This window comes from Marmota monax, unplaced genomic scaffold (genome assembly GCF_021218885.2).
Source record: "Marmota monax isolate L192 unplaced genomic scaffold, Marmota_monax_Labrador192_F-V1.1 WCK01_AAM20220418_F8-fsc00649, whole genome shotgun sequence".
NCBI classification, from domain to species: domain Eukaryota; kingdom Metazoa; phylum Chordata; class Mammalia; order Rodentia; family Sciuridae; genus Marmota; species Marmota monax.
In genome coordinates, this window is record NW_026693589.1 from 1 (window position 1) to 19,591 (window position 19,591).

The window sequence follows — 19,591 nt, forward strand, 5'->3', positions numbered from 1 at the left end:
TTTCCCTTTTCTAATTGTGTGTGCGTGCATGCTGGAGATCAAACCCAGGGCTTCATACAGGGAAAGAAAGTGCTTTATCACTTAGCCTCATCTTCAGCCCTATATGTTTATTTTAATTGGTTAATAATGAAGTAATGAAGGTCTGCTAGCAATACATTTTCTGCTCTTGTTTATCTAGGAAATTTTAAATTTTGCTCTCATTTTAGAAATATATAATTTTGATAGTTATAAGATTCTTGGGTACTAGTGTTTTGTTTTGTTTATGGGGGGACTGTTTTTTGCCCTTTAAGCACTCTGGATAAATCTTCCACATGGTCCTTTGGCCTCCACTGTTTCTAGTACTGTAAGCTAGATCCCTTTTCTAGATATTGTTGTAATAATTGAATAGAAATTTCTCACTAGCATCATTTGGTTCTTTCATAAAAAATATGAGCTTATGCTATGTCATGGTGAAGCCATCTGCCATCAACTGGTTGCTCTCCTGTTAACAGTAGAACTATTACGGCAGCACTGTCCATCTTACTTGTTCTTTGCATGTATTTTTATGACTGTGGCTTAAAATAGATTTTTGTAAAATAAGGGGTACATTTTGTAGGATAAGCTGTTTTTCTAGACAGCTCAGGACTACTTAATGTATGACTAAACAGTGAAATCTGGTTCCCAAATTGCACTGTTCCAAAACCTAGTAGAATGAACTGAAAATAAATACATGAATAAAACTTGCAGAGTGCATGCAACTGAAATGGTAATCTTTGAAAAGTAGTAGCCTCTTGTTTATTTTTAGAAACAGCTACTTTCACCATGATTTTTAAAAAATTTTTTTAGCATAAATTTGGGACTATGTGTAAGGTTGGCATTTTTATAACCTAATTCTTTAACACTCAGAATGAATAAAACTGATGTTATTATAGAAAATTTACATATTAGAGACAAAAAATTTGTTTCTGTTATAAATTATTGGAAAGTAGATATTAGTAGGTATTAGCTATATGACTACAATTGAATTAATTTTAATTAAATGTGACTTTAATTTTTGATTTACATTAGCTATATAAATTTGTACTCAGATTCTTTCTACATGCTACTATGTTTTCATTAGTACTTTTAAGTCTTGGCATTAAGTTGGTATTAAATTAGTATTTTTTGGTAATTGAGTTTAAAATGTATGATTTTGTTAAGATGCAAAAGTAAAATATGTAAGGATTTTAAAAGACTGAATTTAAAATTGAATCTATTTAAATTGATTGTGTCTAATTGTTATAGTCATCATCTTTTTTACAAGGGAAAAACTGTTTTCAACTTTTACTTATTTGTGACCTGGAGAATGGATCTGATTATATAATTCCTTACATTAAAAGGGGTCAATTGAGGGACATAATTATGTATATGGAGCTAGGAGGTATGCAGTTTTAAATATCATAGTCTCCTAAACATAATGTGTACAAAACTCCCCTTTATCTAATTTGCAGAGTTTATTATATTGAAACATTGTTGTTAATCAAATGCAAGTTTAGGTAAAGAGAATCATAATACTTGTATTTAAGATTTAACATAATCTCTTTTGATTTTAGGTAGCTCTCAATGTACCTAGTAGACCTCCTGATGCTGTACTTAGAGATACCACCTCACTTAATCAGGTAAGGTTATTTTTGAAAAGTGATAAATCCACCTGACTGATGACAATTTTTTGTTTATAACTCTGATACCCTGTGCTTCTCTGCATCTAGAAGTGTTGCCTATGTCTTCAACATGATAAAGGTATGTTTTCTGTGGTTGGAATTCATTCTTTATAAATTTTAGTTGTTGATTTTTTTCTATACTAGATAAAAAAAAAAAGTTTTTTTCATTAGTCAACTCAAATACCATTGTGCTTTGTGGCAATGCAGTACTTGCCTGAAAGAGACTGGTTACCTTAATAGTGAAAAATTTCATGAAAACCTTAGAGGGCAGGATAAATGAGTTAAGAAAGGCAGGTATTAGTCAACCTTACCTTTTTGGGAAAGAAATCTGTGCCACATTGCTTGGAAGCATATGATTTCATGCTAACTTTGAGTGACAGGCAAAAAACAAAGCATTGTATGGTAGATGATTTAATTTTTTATATTTGGCGTAACCAATTTGTTTTCTGATTGGGGAGGTAAAGTACCCTATCAGTTCACAAATTCTGGAGGCCTGATAAGATTTATTTAAGAAACAAAAGTTAACCATAAAGATAAGAAAATCAAGTTTTCTTTTTGAGACCTCAAGATTCTTTTTTAATGTGATCACAAGAATAACAGTGTAGTTATTGAACAAAATTCTTAAACCTCTAGAGTTATACTGTGTGTTAGTGTGTAATAGCAGCAAATTATTTGTAATATTCATTTATTTTTTGTTGGTTTTGATGTGTTGATTTGAAAACTTTTGCAGGATTTGTTTCCTACCTGATATTTTCAAAAAGAACTAAGATTGGTATATCTGAATTATGTTTTTTTCTGCACTAAATAAAAGAAAGAAAACTACTTTATCCTTAGATTGTTTTTCTCCCCCTTTAAGTGTTTTCCATCTTTTACCGTAAACTTTATGTAAACATTCAGGCATGTTTACATAAAGTTTAACAGAAAAATTAATTTGTTAGGGTATTATAAAACAAAAATGATTCATGGTTTTATGGTTCAGAAAACCCAACACATGCTTTGTTATTATTCTTGGGTTATACTGAAATAAAAATGTTATCTTCTGTAGATAAAAGTTGGATAATTTCTTAGGTTTGAATTTCTAAACAGTTACTAGAGGGTTTTCTATCATTTTCTCTTTTTCAGATGATGAACTTTTTATTAGCTTTTAGCAAGATTTAATATTTTGCTTTCTGATAAAGGATAGTTTCTAAGTTCTTAATTTTTTGTATAAATAATGAGCACTCATTTGACAGTGCTTCTGAACCATTTTGTGTCATATAAATTTTCATAAATCAGTTTGCAACAAACTTTGCATAAATTTCAGAGAATTTGTGGACCATCCGAAACTGTATCTGTTCTGTAGGAAACACAAATCAAGTAGAAGAAATGTCACTTATTGTTATGGAGTGGAAAGGACATTTGGATACTCCAGAAGTAGATGTCAATAGTAGCTAGGGCAGCTGTCTCAAGCAATGAATGGTTAAATTCAGTACTTTGATTTGTAGAGAAAGTGTTACATTCAGAGAAGGGATACTCATTAGGGAGTGATATACACAAGGGTTTAGTAGTAACCATGAGACCTTGCTGAACTAGGATGTAGGCCTCACAGTTTGTCAAAAAAGGGTTTGAAAAGTAATGATAGAGTGTAGGAGGGGAGGAAAACATGATGTGTGTTTAAGGACTAAATTGGAGCATTTATCGGAGGGTAGTAGAAGATGATTGTGGATAGGCAAATCTTTGAGGAGGAGGAAACAAAAAAAAATTATGCCATTACAGCAAACTTTGTGTTAAGTATTTTTTAATCAAATAACTTTTTAGTTGTTTCTTAGTAAAGAAACTGACATCCATATTACGTCCGGAATATTCTATTTATAATGCCTTAAATAGAGATTCTGCAAACTGATATGGTAATACAGGTGAATTTATAGATTTTTATAATAAACAAAATTTAACTATAGTAGTCGAGAAAGACCAAACAATAAAGAGATAAGACTTTGCATTTGAGATTTAGAAAAAATATAATTTTCCCAGATACAAACCTGATATTATTTATTATAACCTAACACTTGAGTTATTATTATTAAATGAAGTTAGTTTTTGGAACTACCCATTCTCAGTATTTAAAAGAAAAGAAGTATTGTACATCTTCTGGTCATATAATCTCAAAGAAGTGAATTTACTGCCATGTTCAGCTCCAGAAGACTCCTTTAAACTTTTAGGCTCTATGGCACCATTACCTTCCTGTCACAACATGTTACCTCCACTTGAATGATCCTGGGAAGGTGAAAATTTACAAATTAATCATTGAGAAGCAGAAATAAATCATTGAGAAATCCTAAAATAAAGCAGAGCTAAATTACCATATGTATTACAGCTACTATCTGCTTTTTTTTTTTTTTTTTTTTAACAATGGGATTTATTATTTCCCAGGACTCTTTGGGTTGACTGAGTGATCCTTCTGCTACAAATAGTAGTTTAGAGATGGCAAGGCTGAAAGCCTCCAAAATGGCTTCTTTTATAAGTCTAGGGCCTGTGCTTCTAGCTTTTGGCTGGGATGCCTTGAATTTTCTCCACTTAGCTTTCTTCATGTAGTGTCTCATCTTTTAGGGCCTTTCTGTATGGTCTTCAAGGGACCACTGTTTCATCCCTGGAGTTCTTTTCCTTGTAGTTCCTCCTCGTTAGTATACACAAAATCTAGCTCCCCAGCATTCTGATCTATATTTCTTTAATTCAGTGACAGCATTTTGCGATTTGGGTTTCTTTCTTGTGTTGTAATCTGGGAAGAACTATGAGGAGAAATCTGTGAAGATTGTAGAACACCTATGTGTATGTGATGTATATACATGTATATATTTGCTCTACAATGTATGTATGTGTGTGTGTGTGTTTTGGTCAAGAATCATAGTACTGCTGCATTTATTGCCCCTTTTTTAAAGAAAATAATTTTCTAGTTGTTTATAATGGAAGACTTAAGTCTATTCCAGGTACTCATTATAACAGTGAAAATCAAAAGTCCTATATATATTTCTTCCTGTCCTGAATGCTTCATTTTCTTATTTAATCTATTAGTTTTTCTATTGCTGTTCTTTGCCTTCCACTTGTTTTTTGTATAAGAAAGAACTTATTTTTACTTTTTTTCTCCCTTTTTATTATCCCCATTTTTAAGAGTGCATTTTTACTTTTTCAGTGCATTTAAAATTTATATATTGTTTGCATCATTTTCTATCTTTGTCTTCATCTTAATTTATGGTTCAATATGATAGTCATTTGTCTATGCTGCTAAGTTATTTTTGGGTTGGATGAAGCTCCTCCTATGGGAGGTTTTTTAATGACACTTGGTTGGGTACGAAATCTCATTTCTTACGCATTCTGCTGCATTTCTGCCTTGCTATGAATATTTTTTTTGAGAAGTCTGGTGCCAGTCTGCAAGTTAGAAGATATTTGGTTTTTTGAGGTCCTCAATATTTTCTTTATCTTTAAAGTTTGAAGGTTTCATTGCTCACTGAATATATATATTAGATCTTTTAAAGGATTGTAATTTTAAATATTAGCTTTCTTTCAGTTTTTTCTTTCTTCAGCTACTCCAGGTATATGTTAGATCTTTTTCTTTCAGTCATTTTCTCTTTTCCTTTTAATTCCTTCTTGTTCTCCTTTTCATTTTCATGGTTCTGTCACTCCCTTTCTTCCACCCTTATCACATTTTTATTTGAATATCTTCTCCTTTGGGTACCTTGTAATTTAGAATTCATTTTAAATATGATTTTTTCTTCTGTTTTTGTAATTATATAAGGAGGACATATTTATTGTGAATTATTGATTTTATAATTACTGCTGCTGGTATTCACATTATTACGCAATGAAAATCTTTTAATATACAGTGCTCTTCACACTGAGCTGGTGAACAGATAGTGCAATGCAATTTATTATTTTTATTTTTCTATTTTTTTGTTTTCTTGATTTCCATTTTTTATTCTAATTTGTTATATATATTAGTAGAATGCATTACAATTCATATTACACATATAAAGCACAATTTTTCATATCTCTGGTTGTATACGTATACTTTCAAAAATGATATCCATCTTATTCCACCATCATTTCTAACCTCATGCCCCCTCCTTTACCCTCCCACCCCTCTGCCCTATCAAGAGTTCCTCTATTCCTTCCATGCTCCCTCTCCCTACCCCACTATGAATCAGCCTCCTTATATCAGAGAAAACACATGGCTTTTTTGGGGGGCGGGGGGGTTGGCTAATTTTGCTTAGCATTATCTTCTCCAAATCCATCCATTTGCCTGCAAATGCCATGATTTTATTTTCTTTTATTGCTGAGTAATATTCCATTGTATATGTATGTCACATTTTTTTTTTTTTTTTATCCATTCATCTACTGAAGGGTATCTAGGTTGGCTTCACAATTTAGCTATTGTGAGTTGTGGTGCTATAAACATTGATGTGGCTATGTCCCTGTAGAATGCTGTTTTTAAGTCCTTTGGGTATAGATGGAGGAGAAGGACAGCAGAGTCAAATGGTGGTTGCATTCCCAGTTTTCCAAAGAATCTCCATACTGCTTTCCATATTGGCAGCACCAAGTTGCAGTCCCACCAGCAGTGTATAAGTGTGCCTTTTCCCCCACATCCTTGCCAATACTTATTGTTGTTTGTATTCTTAATAGCTGCCACTCTGATTGGAGAGAGATGAAATATTAGAGTAGTTTTGATTTGCATTTCTCTAATTGCTAGAGACGTTGAACATTTTTTCATATATTTATTGATCTCATCTTCTGAGAAGTGTCTGTTCAGGTTCTTGGCCCATTTATTGATTGGGTTATTTGTCTTTTGGTATTTAGCTTTTTGAATTCTTTATATACCCTAGAGATTAGTCCTCTGATGTGTTAGAGGTAAAAATTCGCTCCAAAGATGTAGGCTCTTTATTCACTTCACAGATAGTTTCTTTTGCTGAGAAGAAACTTTTTAGTTTAAATCCATCCCATTTATTAGTTCTTGTGCTATAGGAGTCTTATTAAGGAAGTTGGGACCTAATCTGACATGATGGAGATCAGGGCCTACTTTTTCTTCTATTAGATGCAGGGTCTCTGGTTTTATTCCTAGGTCCTTGATCCACTTTGAGTTGAGTTTTGTGCATGGTGAGAGATAGGGGTTTAATTTCATTTTGTTGCATATGGATTTCCAGTTTTCCCAGAACCATTTGTTGAAGAGGCTATCTTTTCTCCAATGTATGTTTTTGGTGCCTTTGTCTAAGATGAGATAATTGTAATTTTGTGGGTTAGTCTCTGTATTCTTTATTCTGTACCATTGGCCTACCAGTCTGTTTTGGTGCCAGTACCATGCTGTTTTTGTTACTATTGCTCTGTAGTATAGTTTAAGGTCTAGTTTAGTGATGCAACCTGCTTCACTCTTCCTGCTAAGGATTGCTTTATCTATTTTGGGTCTCTTATTTTTCCAGATGTATTTTCTAACTGCTTTTTCAATTTCTGTGAGGAATGCCATTGAGATTTTGACTAGAATTGCATCAAATCTATATAGTGCTTTTGGTAGTATGGTCATTTTGATAATATTAATTCTGCCTATCCAAGAGCAAGGTAGATCTTTCCATCTTCTAAGGTCTTTTTAAATTTCTTTCTTTAGCGTTCTGTAGTTTTCATTGTATATGTCTTTCACCTTTTTTTGTTAATTTGATTTCCAAGTATTTTATTTTTCTGGGGGCTGTTATAAATGATGTAGGGCTGAGGATGTGGCTTAAGTGGTAGCATGCTCGCCTGGCATGCGTGAGGCACTGGGTTCGATTCTCAGCACCACATAAAAATAAAGATAAATGGTGTAGTTTTCCTCGTTTCCCTTTCAGAGGATTTGTCACTGATATATAAAAATGTCTTTGACTTATGGTGTTGAGAGCCACAGCTGAAGGGGCCCCAGCAAACTTTCAGACTGCCAGCTGATGATTGGCTCACAGCGGCCCCAGCAACATCTAGCTGATTGGCTCCTCTGCGGTGATGCTCATTGGGCTGTTTCCCCACCCTTTCAGACTACGGAGCTGCTCATTGGGGGACTTTTTTGGCTACGCCCACATAACCCAGCCAATTGGCCTCAAGAGCAGGAGGAGTGGGGGAGGTTGAGAGGCTTGTGGGAAGCTGGTGGTGGCAGTTGGGCTGTGAGGGTTTTTCCTGAGGAGCTGTTTTGTTTGGCATGTGTGGTTCTAAAAATAAAGTTCGTTTCTTTTGACAAGTGGCTCCTGAATTGTGCCCAGCCAGACTGCGGCATTATGGGTGTTGATTTTATATCCTGCGCTGAATTCATTTACTAGTTCTAGAAGTTTTCTTGTGGAATTTTTTGGGTATAGAATCATATCCTCAGCAAATAGTGCTAATTTGAGTTCTTCTTTTCCTATCCATATCCCTTTAATTTCTTTCGTCTAATTGCTCTGGCCAGTGTTTTAAGAACTATGTTAAATAGAAGTGGTGAAAGAAGGTATCCCTGTCTTGTTCCAGGTTTTAGAGGGAATGCCTTCAGTTTGTCTCCATTTAGAATGATATTGCCCTGGGGCTTAGCATAGATAGCCTTTATGATGTTGAGCTGTGTTCCTGTTATCTCCAATTTTTCTAGTGTTTTGAATTTGAAGCAGTGCTGTATTTTGTTGAATGCCCTTTCTGCATCCATTGAGATGATCATATGATTCTTATCTTTAAGTCTATTGATGTGTGATGAATTAATTATATTTATTGATTTCTGTATGTTGAACCAACTTTGCATCCCTGGGATGAATCCCACTTGATTGTAGTGCATTATCTTTTTGTTTTTGGTTTGCCAGGATTTTATTGAGAAGTTTTTGCATGTATGTTCATTAGAGATATTGGTCTGAAGTTTTCTTTCTTTGATGTGTCTTTGTCCAGTTTGGGGATCAGGTGATATTGGCCTCATAGAATGAGTTTGGAAGTGCTCCCTCTTTTTCTATTTCCTAAAATAAATTGAAGAATATTGGTATTAGTTCTTCCTTAAAGGCTTATAGAAGTCGGCTGTGTATCCATCTGGTCCTAGGATTTTCTTGGTTGGTAGGGTTCTGATGGCATCTTTTATTGGTCTGTTTAAATTGTGTATATCATCCCGATTCAATCTGGGCAGATTATATGACTTAAGAAATTTGTCGATGCCTTCGATGTTTTCTATTTTATTGGAGTACAAGTTTTCAAAATAATTTCTAATTATTTTCTGTATTTTTGCAGTGTCTGTTGTGATGTTACCTTTTTCTTCATGTATGTTAGTAATTTGAGTTTTCTGTCTCCTTCTCTTCATTAGCATAGCTAAGGGTCTGTCAATTTTATTTTTTTTCAAAGAACCAACTTTTTGTTTTGTCAGTTTTTTTCAGTTGTTCCTTTTGTTTCAATTTCATTGATTTCAGGTCTAATTTTAATTATTTCCCTCTTCTGCTTTTGGTGTTTATTTGTTCTTCTTTCTCTCTGGCTTTGAGATGTAATGTAAGGTTATTTATTTGTTGACTTTTTCTTCTTTTAAGGAATGAACTCCATGCAATGAACTTTCCCCTTAGTACTGGTTTCATAGTGTCCCAGAGATTTTGATATGTTGTGTTTGTGTTCTCATTTACCTCTAAGAATATTTTAATCTCCTCCTTAATGTCTTTTGCAACCCATTGTTCATTCAGTAGCATGTTATTTAGTCTCCAGGTGTTGGAGTAATTTTTATTTTTTATTTTGTCATTGATTTCTAATTTCATTCCATTGTGATCTGATAAAAAATACAAAAAAGTAGAGATACTACCCCGCATTTTAAGAGTTGCTTTGTGACATAATGTATGGTCTATTTTAGAGAAAGATCCATGTGCTACTGAGAAGAAAGTGTATTCACTCATTGATGGATAAAATAATCTATATATATATATATATAGTCTGGTGAGTATATGTTATTGATTGTATTATTGAGTTCTTATAGTTTCTTTGTTCAGCTTTTGTTTGGATAATTCATCCAGTGGTGAAGAGGTGTGTTAAAGTCACCCAGAATTATTATATTGTGGTCTGTTTGACTCTGGAACTTGAGAAGAGTTTTTTGATAAACATAGATGTTCCATTGCTTGGGGCATATATATTTATAATTGTCATGTCTTGTTGGTGTATGGTTCCCTTGAGCAGTTTGAAATCTCCTCCTTTATCCCTTTTTGGTTAACATAGCTTAAGTCTCCATTTTTGGTATGAGGATGGAAACCCCTACTTGTTTCAGCACACCATGTGAGTGGTATGATTTTTCCCAATCTTTCACCTTCAGTCTGTGGATGTTTTTTTCTATGAGATGAGTCTCTTGGAGATAGCATAATGTTGGGTCTTTTTAAAAAATCCAATCTGCCAGTTTCTGTCTTTTGATTGGTGAGTTTAGGCCATTAATATTCAGGGTTATTATTGAGACATGATTTGTATTCCCAGCCATTTTTGTTTATTTTTCTTATTTAGTTTGACTTGGTTTCCCCTTTGATTAGTTTTTCATTTATTATAAAACCTCCCTCTGCTGATTTTCATTTCCTCCTTGTGGAATATTTTGCTGAGGATGTTCTGCAGGGCAGGCTTTCTAGTTGTAAATTATTTTATCCTTTGTTTATCATGGAAGATTTTTTTTTTTTTTTAAATTTTAATATTTTATTTGTTAGTTTTCGGTAGACACACCATCTTTGTTTGTATGTGGTGCTGAGGTTAGAACCCGGGCAGCGCGCATGCCAGATGGGCGCGCTACCGCTTGAGCCACATCCCCAGCCCCATGGAAGGTTTTTATTTCATCATCAAATCTAGTTTTGCTGGATATAAGATTCTTGGTTGGCATCCATTTTCTTTCAGAGCTTGATATATGTTGTTCCAAGATCTTCTAATTTTTAGAGTCTAGGTTGAAAAATCTGCATATAATTTAATTGGTTTCCTCCTATATGTAATCTGATTCCTTTCTTTTGTGACTTTTATAATTCTCTCCTTTATGCTAGGCATTTTCATTATAATGTGCCTTGATGTGAATTTATTGTGATTTTGTACATTTGACATCTTGTAGGCTTCTTAAATTTGGTTTTCCAGTTCATTCTTCATGTTTGGAAAGTTTTCTGATATTATTTCATTGAATAGATTGTTCATTCCTTTTGTTTGGAACTCTATGCTTTCCTCTGTCACAATAACTCTTTGGTCTTTTTATGCTATTCCATATTTCTTGAATGTTCTGCTCATAATTTCTTACCATTTTCTTCACAGTGTGGTCTATATTCTTTTCAGTTTTTATATTTTTTCTTCATTATCTGAGGTCCTATCTTCCAAGTGGTCTACTCTGTTGTTGATGCTTTCATTTGAACTTTTAATTTGGTTTATTGTTTCTTTCATTTCAAGAATTTCTGTTTGGTGATTTTTTTTTCAGGACCTTTATCTCCTTATTAAAGTAATCTTTTGCTTTCTGTGCTTGCTTATGTAGCTCTTTGTAGAAATGATCTTTTACTGCCTGTGTTTGTTCTCTTAAATCATCCTTTAATTCACAGAACATTTTAGTTATGTTCATTCTGAACTCCTCAGTCATTTCTTTTGCTGTGCTGGCCATGGACTCTAATAATGTAGCATGTTGGTTTGTTTGGCGCACTTTCTTCCCTTGTTTTTTCATGTTGTTCACGTCTCTTCCCTTCTAGCACTGTGGATTCAAGGTGTTACCATGTTTACCCCATATGCTTATAGTGCTCCTGCAGGGTTCCGATGCCTCTCCTTTAAGGAGGATAAGAACAATGTTTACAGATCCCAAATACAAACACTATATAACCTTAAACCTAGTAGTTGCTATTAAGATATTTACAGCTTGGTCACAGTATACAGAAATGGTGAGTTCAATTATTATCTTTAATATAAACTGTAGGTTTGCAAAAGGGTTTACAATTTCTGATGATGGACAAAGAACTGGGGGTGAGGTGTACTATGAGATTTGGGGAGGGGGTAGGAGGTAAGGATTTAGTTATTAGAGTTTAGGAAGTGTGAAAGAGTACTCTAAAGAAGATGGTTAGTAGCAGGCGAAGAGGAAGTGATTTTAGGTAGACAAGTGGGAAGACAGTAGAGTATATAAAACATCAATATTAAGAAAAATAAAAAATGTAAAATAGAAGAGACTATACAACACAACTGTAATATACTATTAGACATCCTAGTCCTCAGTATCCTAATTCATGCAAAGTACTTGGTTTCACATGTGTTGGGGATATGAGGGCAAGAGAATAGAGAGGGGGAGAGGAAAGAAAAAAAAACCTCGAATGAAGAAACAAGGATTTTTTTTTTGGGGGGGGGGTTAGAGATCAGTATCTTTCCTGCTTCCCTCCTCATCCAATAGGTGGGGTTGTCTCCTGTTTGCTGGTATCTCCACCCTCAGGATGTTGAAGGTTACCAGGTTGGGAGGGGTGGTCTTGGGTGCAGGGCACCTGGAAGTGGGTTATGGCATCCACCTGTCCCCTATGGGACACCTCACCCCAAGGTTCTCCTTTGGGGTCCACTTATGTGATGTGGGCATCTGGTCTTATCTCCTTATATCTCCTGTAGGCCTCACAGTTCCTGCTGTCTAGTTTCTAAATTGTATCTCACTCATCCTCTCCCTTTCTACTCCTAATCCGAGACCTTTCTCTCCTGAGGTCTTGTTGGTGCTAACCATCTGTCTTGGAGAGCTGTTTTGTATTGGCAGTCACTGTGCCTTTAGTGGCTGCCAGGGAAAGGGGGATTATAGGTACCTGCCCAGCTGGAGTTCAAAACTGGGAGTTGCCCCAACTAAAGGTGGCGACAAAGGTGACCCAAGATGGAGGCAGCCTCTTTCAGGGTTGGGAAGTCAAATCGGGTTGGGGGAGCGGGTGATGTCATTGGGTGATGATGTGTTCAGAGATTCAGCTCTGTGGCACGCAGTATTGTGGCTGTCAGTGTTTTAAGAGCCTGTGCTATGTCTCCTGGTGCAGGCAGGCTTCCGTGCATAGGGGACTGTGGCAGTCCTTTCAGAGTTCCAAGGTGGAGGCTACCAGGGGAGCCCCATGTTGGTAGATGAGGGTCCACAAGGGAGTGGCAGCCAGAGTTTTTATGTGTGGGTAGCAGTTGGATGGTCCTGTGTGTGATTGGCATCTGGGATTCCTGTACAGGTAGATAGTGAGGAGTCCTGCCCAGGTGCTGATGCTGGTGGTTCTACTGGGGCACCAGGGAGCCCTGCGTGGGCAAGTAGTCGGGGGCTCTGCTCTGATGCTGAGTGAGGCCTGGAGCCCTGTGCTGCACGGTGGCCATGATTCCTGGGCTGTTACAGCTGTGGGGGTCCTCTATCACTCCCAGTGAAACAGTATTCCCACTACTTTAATCACAGATCACAGAGCGACACAGAATACTGCTTCCCTTTAGCCCTCCATGTTGGATCTCCCATATTTCCTATTTTAAATGAATACTAGTGACTTTTAGGATTCTTTCTTCACAGGCTGCTTTGTATCGCCTCAGTGGAGACTGGAATCCCTTACACATTGACCCTAACTTTGCTAGCCTTGCAGGTGAGTTGATAGTATGTATCAATGAAGAATGTTAGCTACTGCTACTTATGACAGGTAATTTGAGTAACATTTTTTAAAAAAGATCTCTTATTATATTTATGCTAAAGATCCATCTATAACTAAAAATATTTTTTAAAACTAGATATGGAAGTAGTGTTCAGAAAATGATATACTTGAAATTCAGGTTATGGTGGAGTGAACTCCTGCTAGTGTAAGATCTAGAATAGGACTATGGGGAAGGCTAAGTTAACATAAAGGACAAGGATATTTCTTAGAAGAGAGCAATGACAGGGAGGAATCAGTGGTGTACACAGATTTTGAAATAGATCACCATGGGTGATTTCATGTCACAATTAAAACTAATAATTCTTTTTTTTCCCCCAGATCTCACATCCTTTTCTTCTTTATTAATTTCATGATTTTCTATCAGAAACCACTATTTGCAAAAAATATTTTCCATGTTTCTTAAAATAGATAGTATAGTTCAGGCTAATGTAAAAACTATTTAAAAAATCCTGAATTAACTTGGTACTTGTTTTTTTTTTTTTTTTTTTTAACATGAAATTGTCTATATCCACCTAAATTCTGTATATTTTTTTAGGCTTTGAAAAGCCCATATTACACGGATTATGTACCTTTGGATTTTCTGCCAGGCATGTTTTACGGCAGTTTGCGGATAATGATGTGTCAAGGTTCAAGGCAATTAAGGTATATGAACATTATTATGTAATTTGAATATTAGTTCTTTATTTTCTATGATTAAAGAAGTTTAGTGTTTAAAATAAGTACTATATTGCAACAATAGACATTTTAATTATTTCATTGAGTTGGCAGTCTTCACATTTTCCTTTTGTAGCTATAAATAGCTGTTTTACCCATGCACCACAAAGGATATCCTATATGGTTTTTTGTTTTTTTTTTTAATTGCTTTAATTTTTTTAAATACATGACAGCAGAATGCATCACAATTCTTATTTCACATATGAACACCATTTTTCATATCTCTGTATATAAAGTAACATATTAATTGGATTATTTTATAAATTAGGTGTATACATAGATATCAGCATCTGTTTTTAAAAGATTTTCATTTTTCTGTTTTGTAATTTGCGTTAATTTAATAGAAAATGTAAAGTAGCTGTATTTGAACTCTAACATGCTTTCTGTAATGTGATGGCTGCATATTATTTTTAGTTTTTATACTTTTCAAATGTTTATCCATTTTAAATAATAAGAGAAAATATCCGTGCTCTCAGTATTTTTGCATAAAGTCAAAAGATGTACACTTAAAAGTTTTTGAAGGTACTCGATACTGCCTTAAATATTTTATTAGTGTATACCCCATGCAGTAGTGAAAATGCATTTTCTGATGTCTTGCCCTTGATAACATTGTTTTCATGCTCTTTAGTATCACTATGTTTAAGTATATAATTGTGTACAGATTCAATGAAATATAGAAAATTATGAACTAGTAAAAATTACGTTGCTTTATATAACTGTCAGGCCTTATACCCTGACTTAGACCATGTTTAACTCTTTAAGTACCTGTGGTTGTTATGTATGTAACTCACCTAATGATTATGGTTTTGTTTCTTGATTTGTCAAGATACTTTGTAGTATCTTGATTCAAATTGATTCAGTATTTAAAAGAATTTTAGCTTATTAATGCAGTATCTATAGTATTTCTCTACTAATTTGTTGATAGTTTGAGTCTAAACATTTTTAAGCCTCTATTTTCTTTATGCTCTCTAACCACTCTAGTTTCCCCTTCCTAGTATAATAGTTTTATTTTAAAAGGACTTTTAACCCCCACTTTCTTTCCTCCCTCCCTAAAAGACTCGTTTTGCAAAACCAGTATATCCGGGACAAACTCTACAAACTGAAATGTGGAAGGAAGGAAACAGGATTCATTTTCAAACTAAGGTATGAATAATGCTCCTGATAGCTTTTGTTGTTGTTAGTAGTATGGATGTGAGAAAAAAACAGATATTTTTATCAATAGTGTCTTTGAATTTTTTTTTTTTAGCATTGTAGTTATGCATGGAATTTGATTTACTTTATTTCAGTTCTAAAATATTTTGCTGAGATAGAGACAAAACTAATAAAAAACAATAAGATTCTGTTTTTTAATTTTTTTTTCTGGACAGAAATCATATCTTGATTATACAAAAATTCACACATTGCAATGCAGTATGGGCCTAATGAATTCATTTAGTCCCAGATGTGGAACACCTATAAAAACTTAATATTGAGTAACAAATAACATCACTTATGGTAACTTTGAAAGTATATTTGAATATTTACTGTGTTTGCATAATTGGAAAACCTGAGCTTAATCATTTAATACATAACAAAGCAAATAATGGTATATCTCCCTATAGAGTTAATTTTGGAATTAGCAATGTTCCACTAAAAGAGAAAAAGGACATGCAATCACTGTTTTATTTGTGAGATTTTAAAAAAAAAATTTATTCAGGTGTGATGATGCACATCTGTAATTCTAGCTACTTGGGAGACTGAGGCAAAAGATTACAAGTTTGAGGCCAGCCTAGGGAAATACTGAGAACCCTGTCTCAAAAAAAGAAAAAAAAAAAAAAAAAAGCTGAGGATTTAGCTTAGTGGTAGAGCACTTGCCTAACATGTGCAAGGCCCTGGGTTTGATTCCTACTACCACAAAGCAAAAACAAAACCCCCAAACTGTGTGGTCATTTTGTACTACATAGAGCAGGTTTAACAACTCTCTTAACTGTAAATAGGCCGTACTATAAACTTTAAAATGCATTACAACTCTGTATTGAAATACAAGAGAATCTAGGTTCTTAAGAAAATCTTGATGTCATAGTTTGCTCATGGCCTATACATAGTAAGTGGTTGAGCTGAGGTATAAACCCAGGTCAGCCTGACTCTAGGAAGAACAAGCACCCTCTTTTAACTATCTTTTTTTACATTCAAATTGATAACTTTGAAATATTTTGCTTATATGATTGCTTTAGTCCCAATTTCTTCCTGCTGCTTATACTGTTTTCCTGCCTAATCTATGCATATATTCTTTACTTTTCAAATTCTTCCTGTTTTAAGGACTTCAAGTTCTGCCTTACTCTTAGAGGTAGTCTCTTACTCCTCCCCTCTTTCCAACCCATATGTACACACAGTTACTATCTGTGCCACATATTCTAGAGCCCTCTTGTTCTCTAATTGTTTTGTGTAAGTTTAGTTCATAACCTTATCTGAAAAATTAAAGTGTTGAGAACCACGACTGTATCATCAAACAGTGCTAGCAGTGAACAGTACATACATTTCTGTGAATAAAAACTTAACAGACCAAGAAGTCATTCTTGCAGTTTTAAGCATGCCTTCTTATCCTTTCAGTATATTTGGTATTTTCCCCATAGTGATTAGAGATACTCTTTTTATTACTAATATATATAAGACTCCTTCCTTCCTGTTACATTTAAACCAATGTTTTAAAGTGCTGTACTTGACTTGTTTGAGAAAGTACTTTACTAATATGCATTTTGTTCATTTTTTGTCTCTTTTCGTACTTTTCACTATATTTAATTTGAAGTAGAATGAACAAAATTATTTTTTTCTCTAAAGTATGAAGGGAAGTAATTAAGAGAGAATGAGCTTCTTTTTCTTTTTTTAAAAATCTATTTTATTTTTTTAAATACACGGCAGCAAGGAATGCATTACAATTCATATTACACACATAGAGCACAATTTTTCATATCTCTGTATATAAACTATGTTCATGCTAATTTATGCCTTTATACATGTACTTTGGGGTTTTTTTGCATTACAATTCTTTTTTTTATTATTGTTCAAAACATTACATAGTTCTTGATTGTTAAAAATCGAAGTTTTAATAAGTGCTTCCTTAAACTTATTGGTATTGATACAAAAGGATAGGATAATTTCTGTGAAATAGCCATTGGAATAATTTGAAAGGAAGAATTAGAATTCCTTTAATGACTGTTTTGGCAAAAGGCTATTTAGACATTTAGTTTATGCTGTGTGTACTTGTTATCTAAAAGTTCAAACTAGAATTAATACTTTTAAAAAGACCACTATGATCTGTTTCTAGCTATTTTTATTCCATATTAACAGAACAAATGTATTCTGAGTATACTGTATGTGGACATTGTACTCTTTTACTCTTCAGGAATTTGGCACTTTTTATTCTGGCTTTCTGTGTGTTCCGGGGGGGGGGTGGGGGGGGAAATCTCAAAATACCAACTTCCAGGCTGCACTCCAAACCAATTTAAATTGGTAGTTTGGGGGATGGGACCTGTTTATAGTTGTTGTTTTTTTAAAGGTCTCCGCAGCAGCGTTAATAACAATTATATTAAAATCAGAAGGACTTCAGATTTATTCATCTTGTCATTTATTAACTTTTATCACATGAAACAAATTTCTTTTAAATGACATATATATAGCATTTTAAAATGAAATTTTATTTGCATCAAAATCAGTGGAATGAACTTCCTCCTGTCCTGTTTGTTTTTTACCCTTATAAGGTCCAAGAAACTGGAGACATTGTCATTTCAAATGCATATGTGGATCTTGTGCCCAAATTAGATATTTCAACTAAGACACCCTCTGAGGTAGGTTATAAAAACTGGTATATAAATCACTGACTTATTTATGAATTTTGGTTAAGATCAACTTAAGAATGTTCAGTGTGTCTTAGAAAATTAAGAGGTATAAAAAGATAATTATTAAAGGACACCAATTCAAACCTGGAATAAGGAATATTTTGGTAACTTACAAATTCTTAACAATAACCTACAAACAAAAATCTTTTTATCTTTCAAGATAATTAATTTTCTTAGTTAACAAATCAATTGTTTGAGAAAATATTTGAGAAAAATATATTTTTTATTTGTATGCAGGTATGAAAATAGCTTTTTTTAAATTAAAAAATTTGTATTCTCTCAACACGCTGAGATTTGATAAAAATACTTATATTCTGTCTCTAAAATATTAATTTGATAATATTGAGATTTTTATATACTATGATCTTAATTTTTTTGTCATAAACTGAAAATTACAATCTCAGGAATTATCCAAGATCAAAAACTTATGAAGCTGGCTGGGTGTTATGGCACACGCCTGTGATCCCAGTGACTTGGGAGGCTGAGGCAGGAGGATTGAGAGTTCAAATCCAACTTCAGCAGCTTAGCAAGGCCCTAAGCAAGTCAGCAAGACCCTGTCTAATAAAAAAGAGCTGGGGAAATGACTTGGTGGTTAAGCGTTCCTGGGTTCAATACCTGGTGCCTAAAACAAAACTCAGAAGCTTTAGAGCTTCTGAGTTTAGTCATCATGTAATTTAGTCCCATTTTATAAAGATCAGACCACATAAGTTGATTGCCTTTCTGGACAAATATCATCCAGTTCCTAGTTTTCTTTAAAAATATTATGTTTGAATGCTGATAAAATTAGAATCTTGTTAAAAGAACTAAGGTTTTGGGTGACATGAGTGTCAAAGAAGCCTACTATGAAAAAAAAATTTGTTTTACGTGCAGTTATTAAAATCAATTTTATACCACACATATTTGTAATCATTTTTGTGTTATTTTTACAGAACTTTTAAAATAAATTTTCTCCTTTTGTTAGGGTGGAGAGCTTCAAAGTACTCTTGTGTTTGAGGAAATAGGTCGGCGCCTTAAGGAAGTTGGGCGTGAGGTGGTAAAGAAAGTAAAAGCTGTATTTGAGTGGCATATCACTAAAGGTGGAGACATTGCAGCTAAGTGGAGTAAGTCATATCCCCGACTTTATAATTTTCTGAGGTAACTCTTCATAAATAAAATACCCTTGTCATAGAGATAGTCTTTTTGAAGGTAAGTAATTCCTACGTCTTAAGATTTGTAAGATAACAATAAAAACATTCATGTTGAGGATTTCATTATAAATACCTAGAATTAGTACAGTTGGTACTTCCATATATATAGGTTCCACGTCCAAGGATTTTTATCAACCACAGATTGAAAATGCAGTTAGGGTTGTGTTGCTTGCATCTATACTAAACATCTATAGATATTTTTCCTTGTCATTATTCCTTAAACAACTATTTACACTGGATTAGGTGCTGTAAATAATCTAGAGATGATATATGGGAACATGTGCATAGGATATATGGAAATTCAACACCCTTTTATGGGGGGTGAGGGTGTACCAGGGGTGCTTAACCACTAGTCATATCCACAACTCTTTTAAATCTAGAGACAGGGTCTCTCTAAGTTGCTGAGACTGGCTTTGAATTCAGGATCCTCCTGCCTCAGCCTCCTGAGATTACAAGCATGTGCCACCATGCCTGGCTGTACCTTTTTATATAAGGGGCTTGAGCATTCTTGGGTTTTGATATTCAAGGGAGGTCCTAATACTAAGGGACTA

The 19,591-nt window shown here is 34.1% G+C and overlaps 1 protein-coding gene across 1 annotated transcript in view; it reads left to right on the top strand.

Annotated features, from left to right (window-relative positions):
• Positions 1–1,571: 1,571 nt before the first annotated feature.
• LOC124102912 (peroxisomal multifunctional enzyme type 2-like) overlaps positions 1,572–19,591 on the top strand; it is a gene marked incomplete at its 5' end in the record, with an annotated part of 29,115 nt that continues 11,095 nt past the window's right edge. The window contains 6 exons of the mRNA XM_046459357.1: positions 1,572–1,637; positions 13,129–13,198; positions 13,800–13,906; positions 15,035–15,121; positions 17,716–17,802; positions 18,815–18,953. Coding sequence (XP_046315313.1) covers positions 1,572–1,637; positions 13,129–13,198; positions 13,800–13,906; positions 15,035–15,121; positions 17,716–17,802; positions 18,815–18,953 — 556 coding nt within the window. The remainder of the gene's footprint in view (positions 1,638–13,128; positions 13,199–13,799; positions 13,907–15,034; positions 15,122–17,715; positions 17,803–18,814; positions 18,954–19,591) is intronic.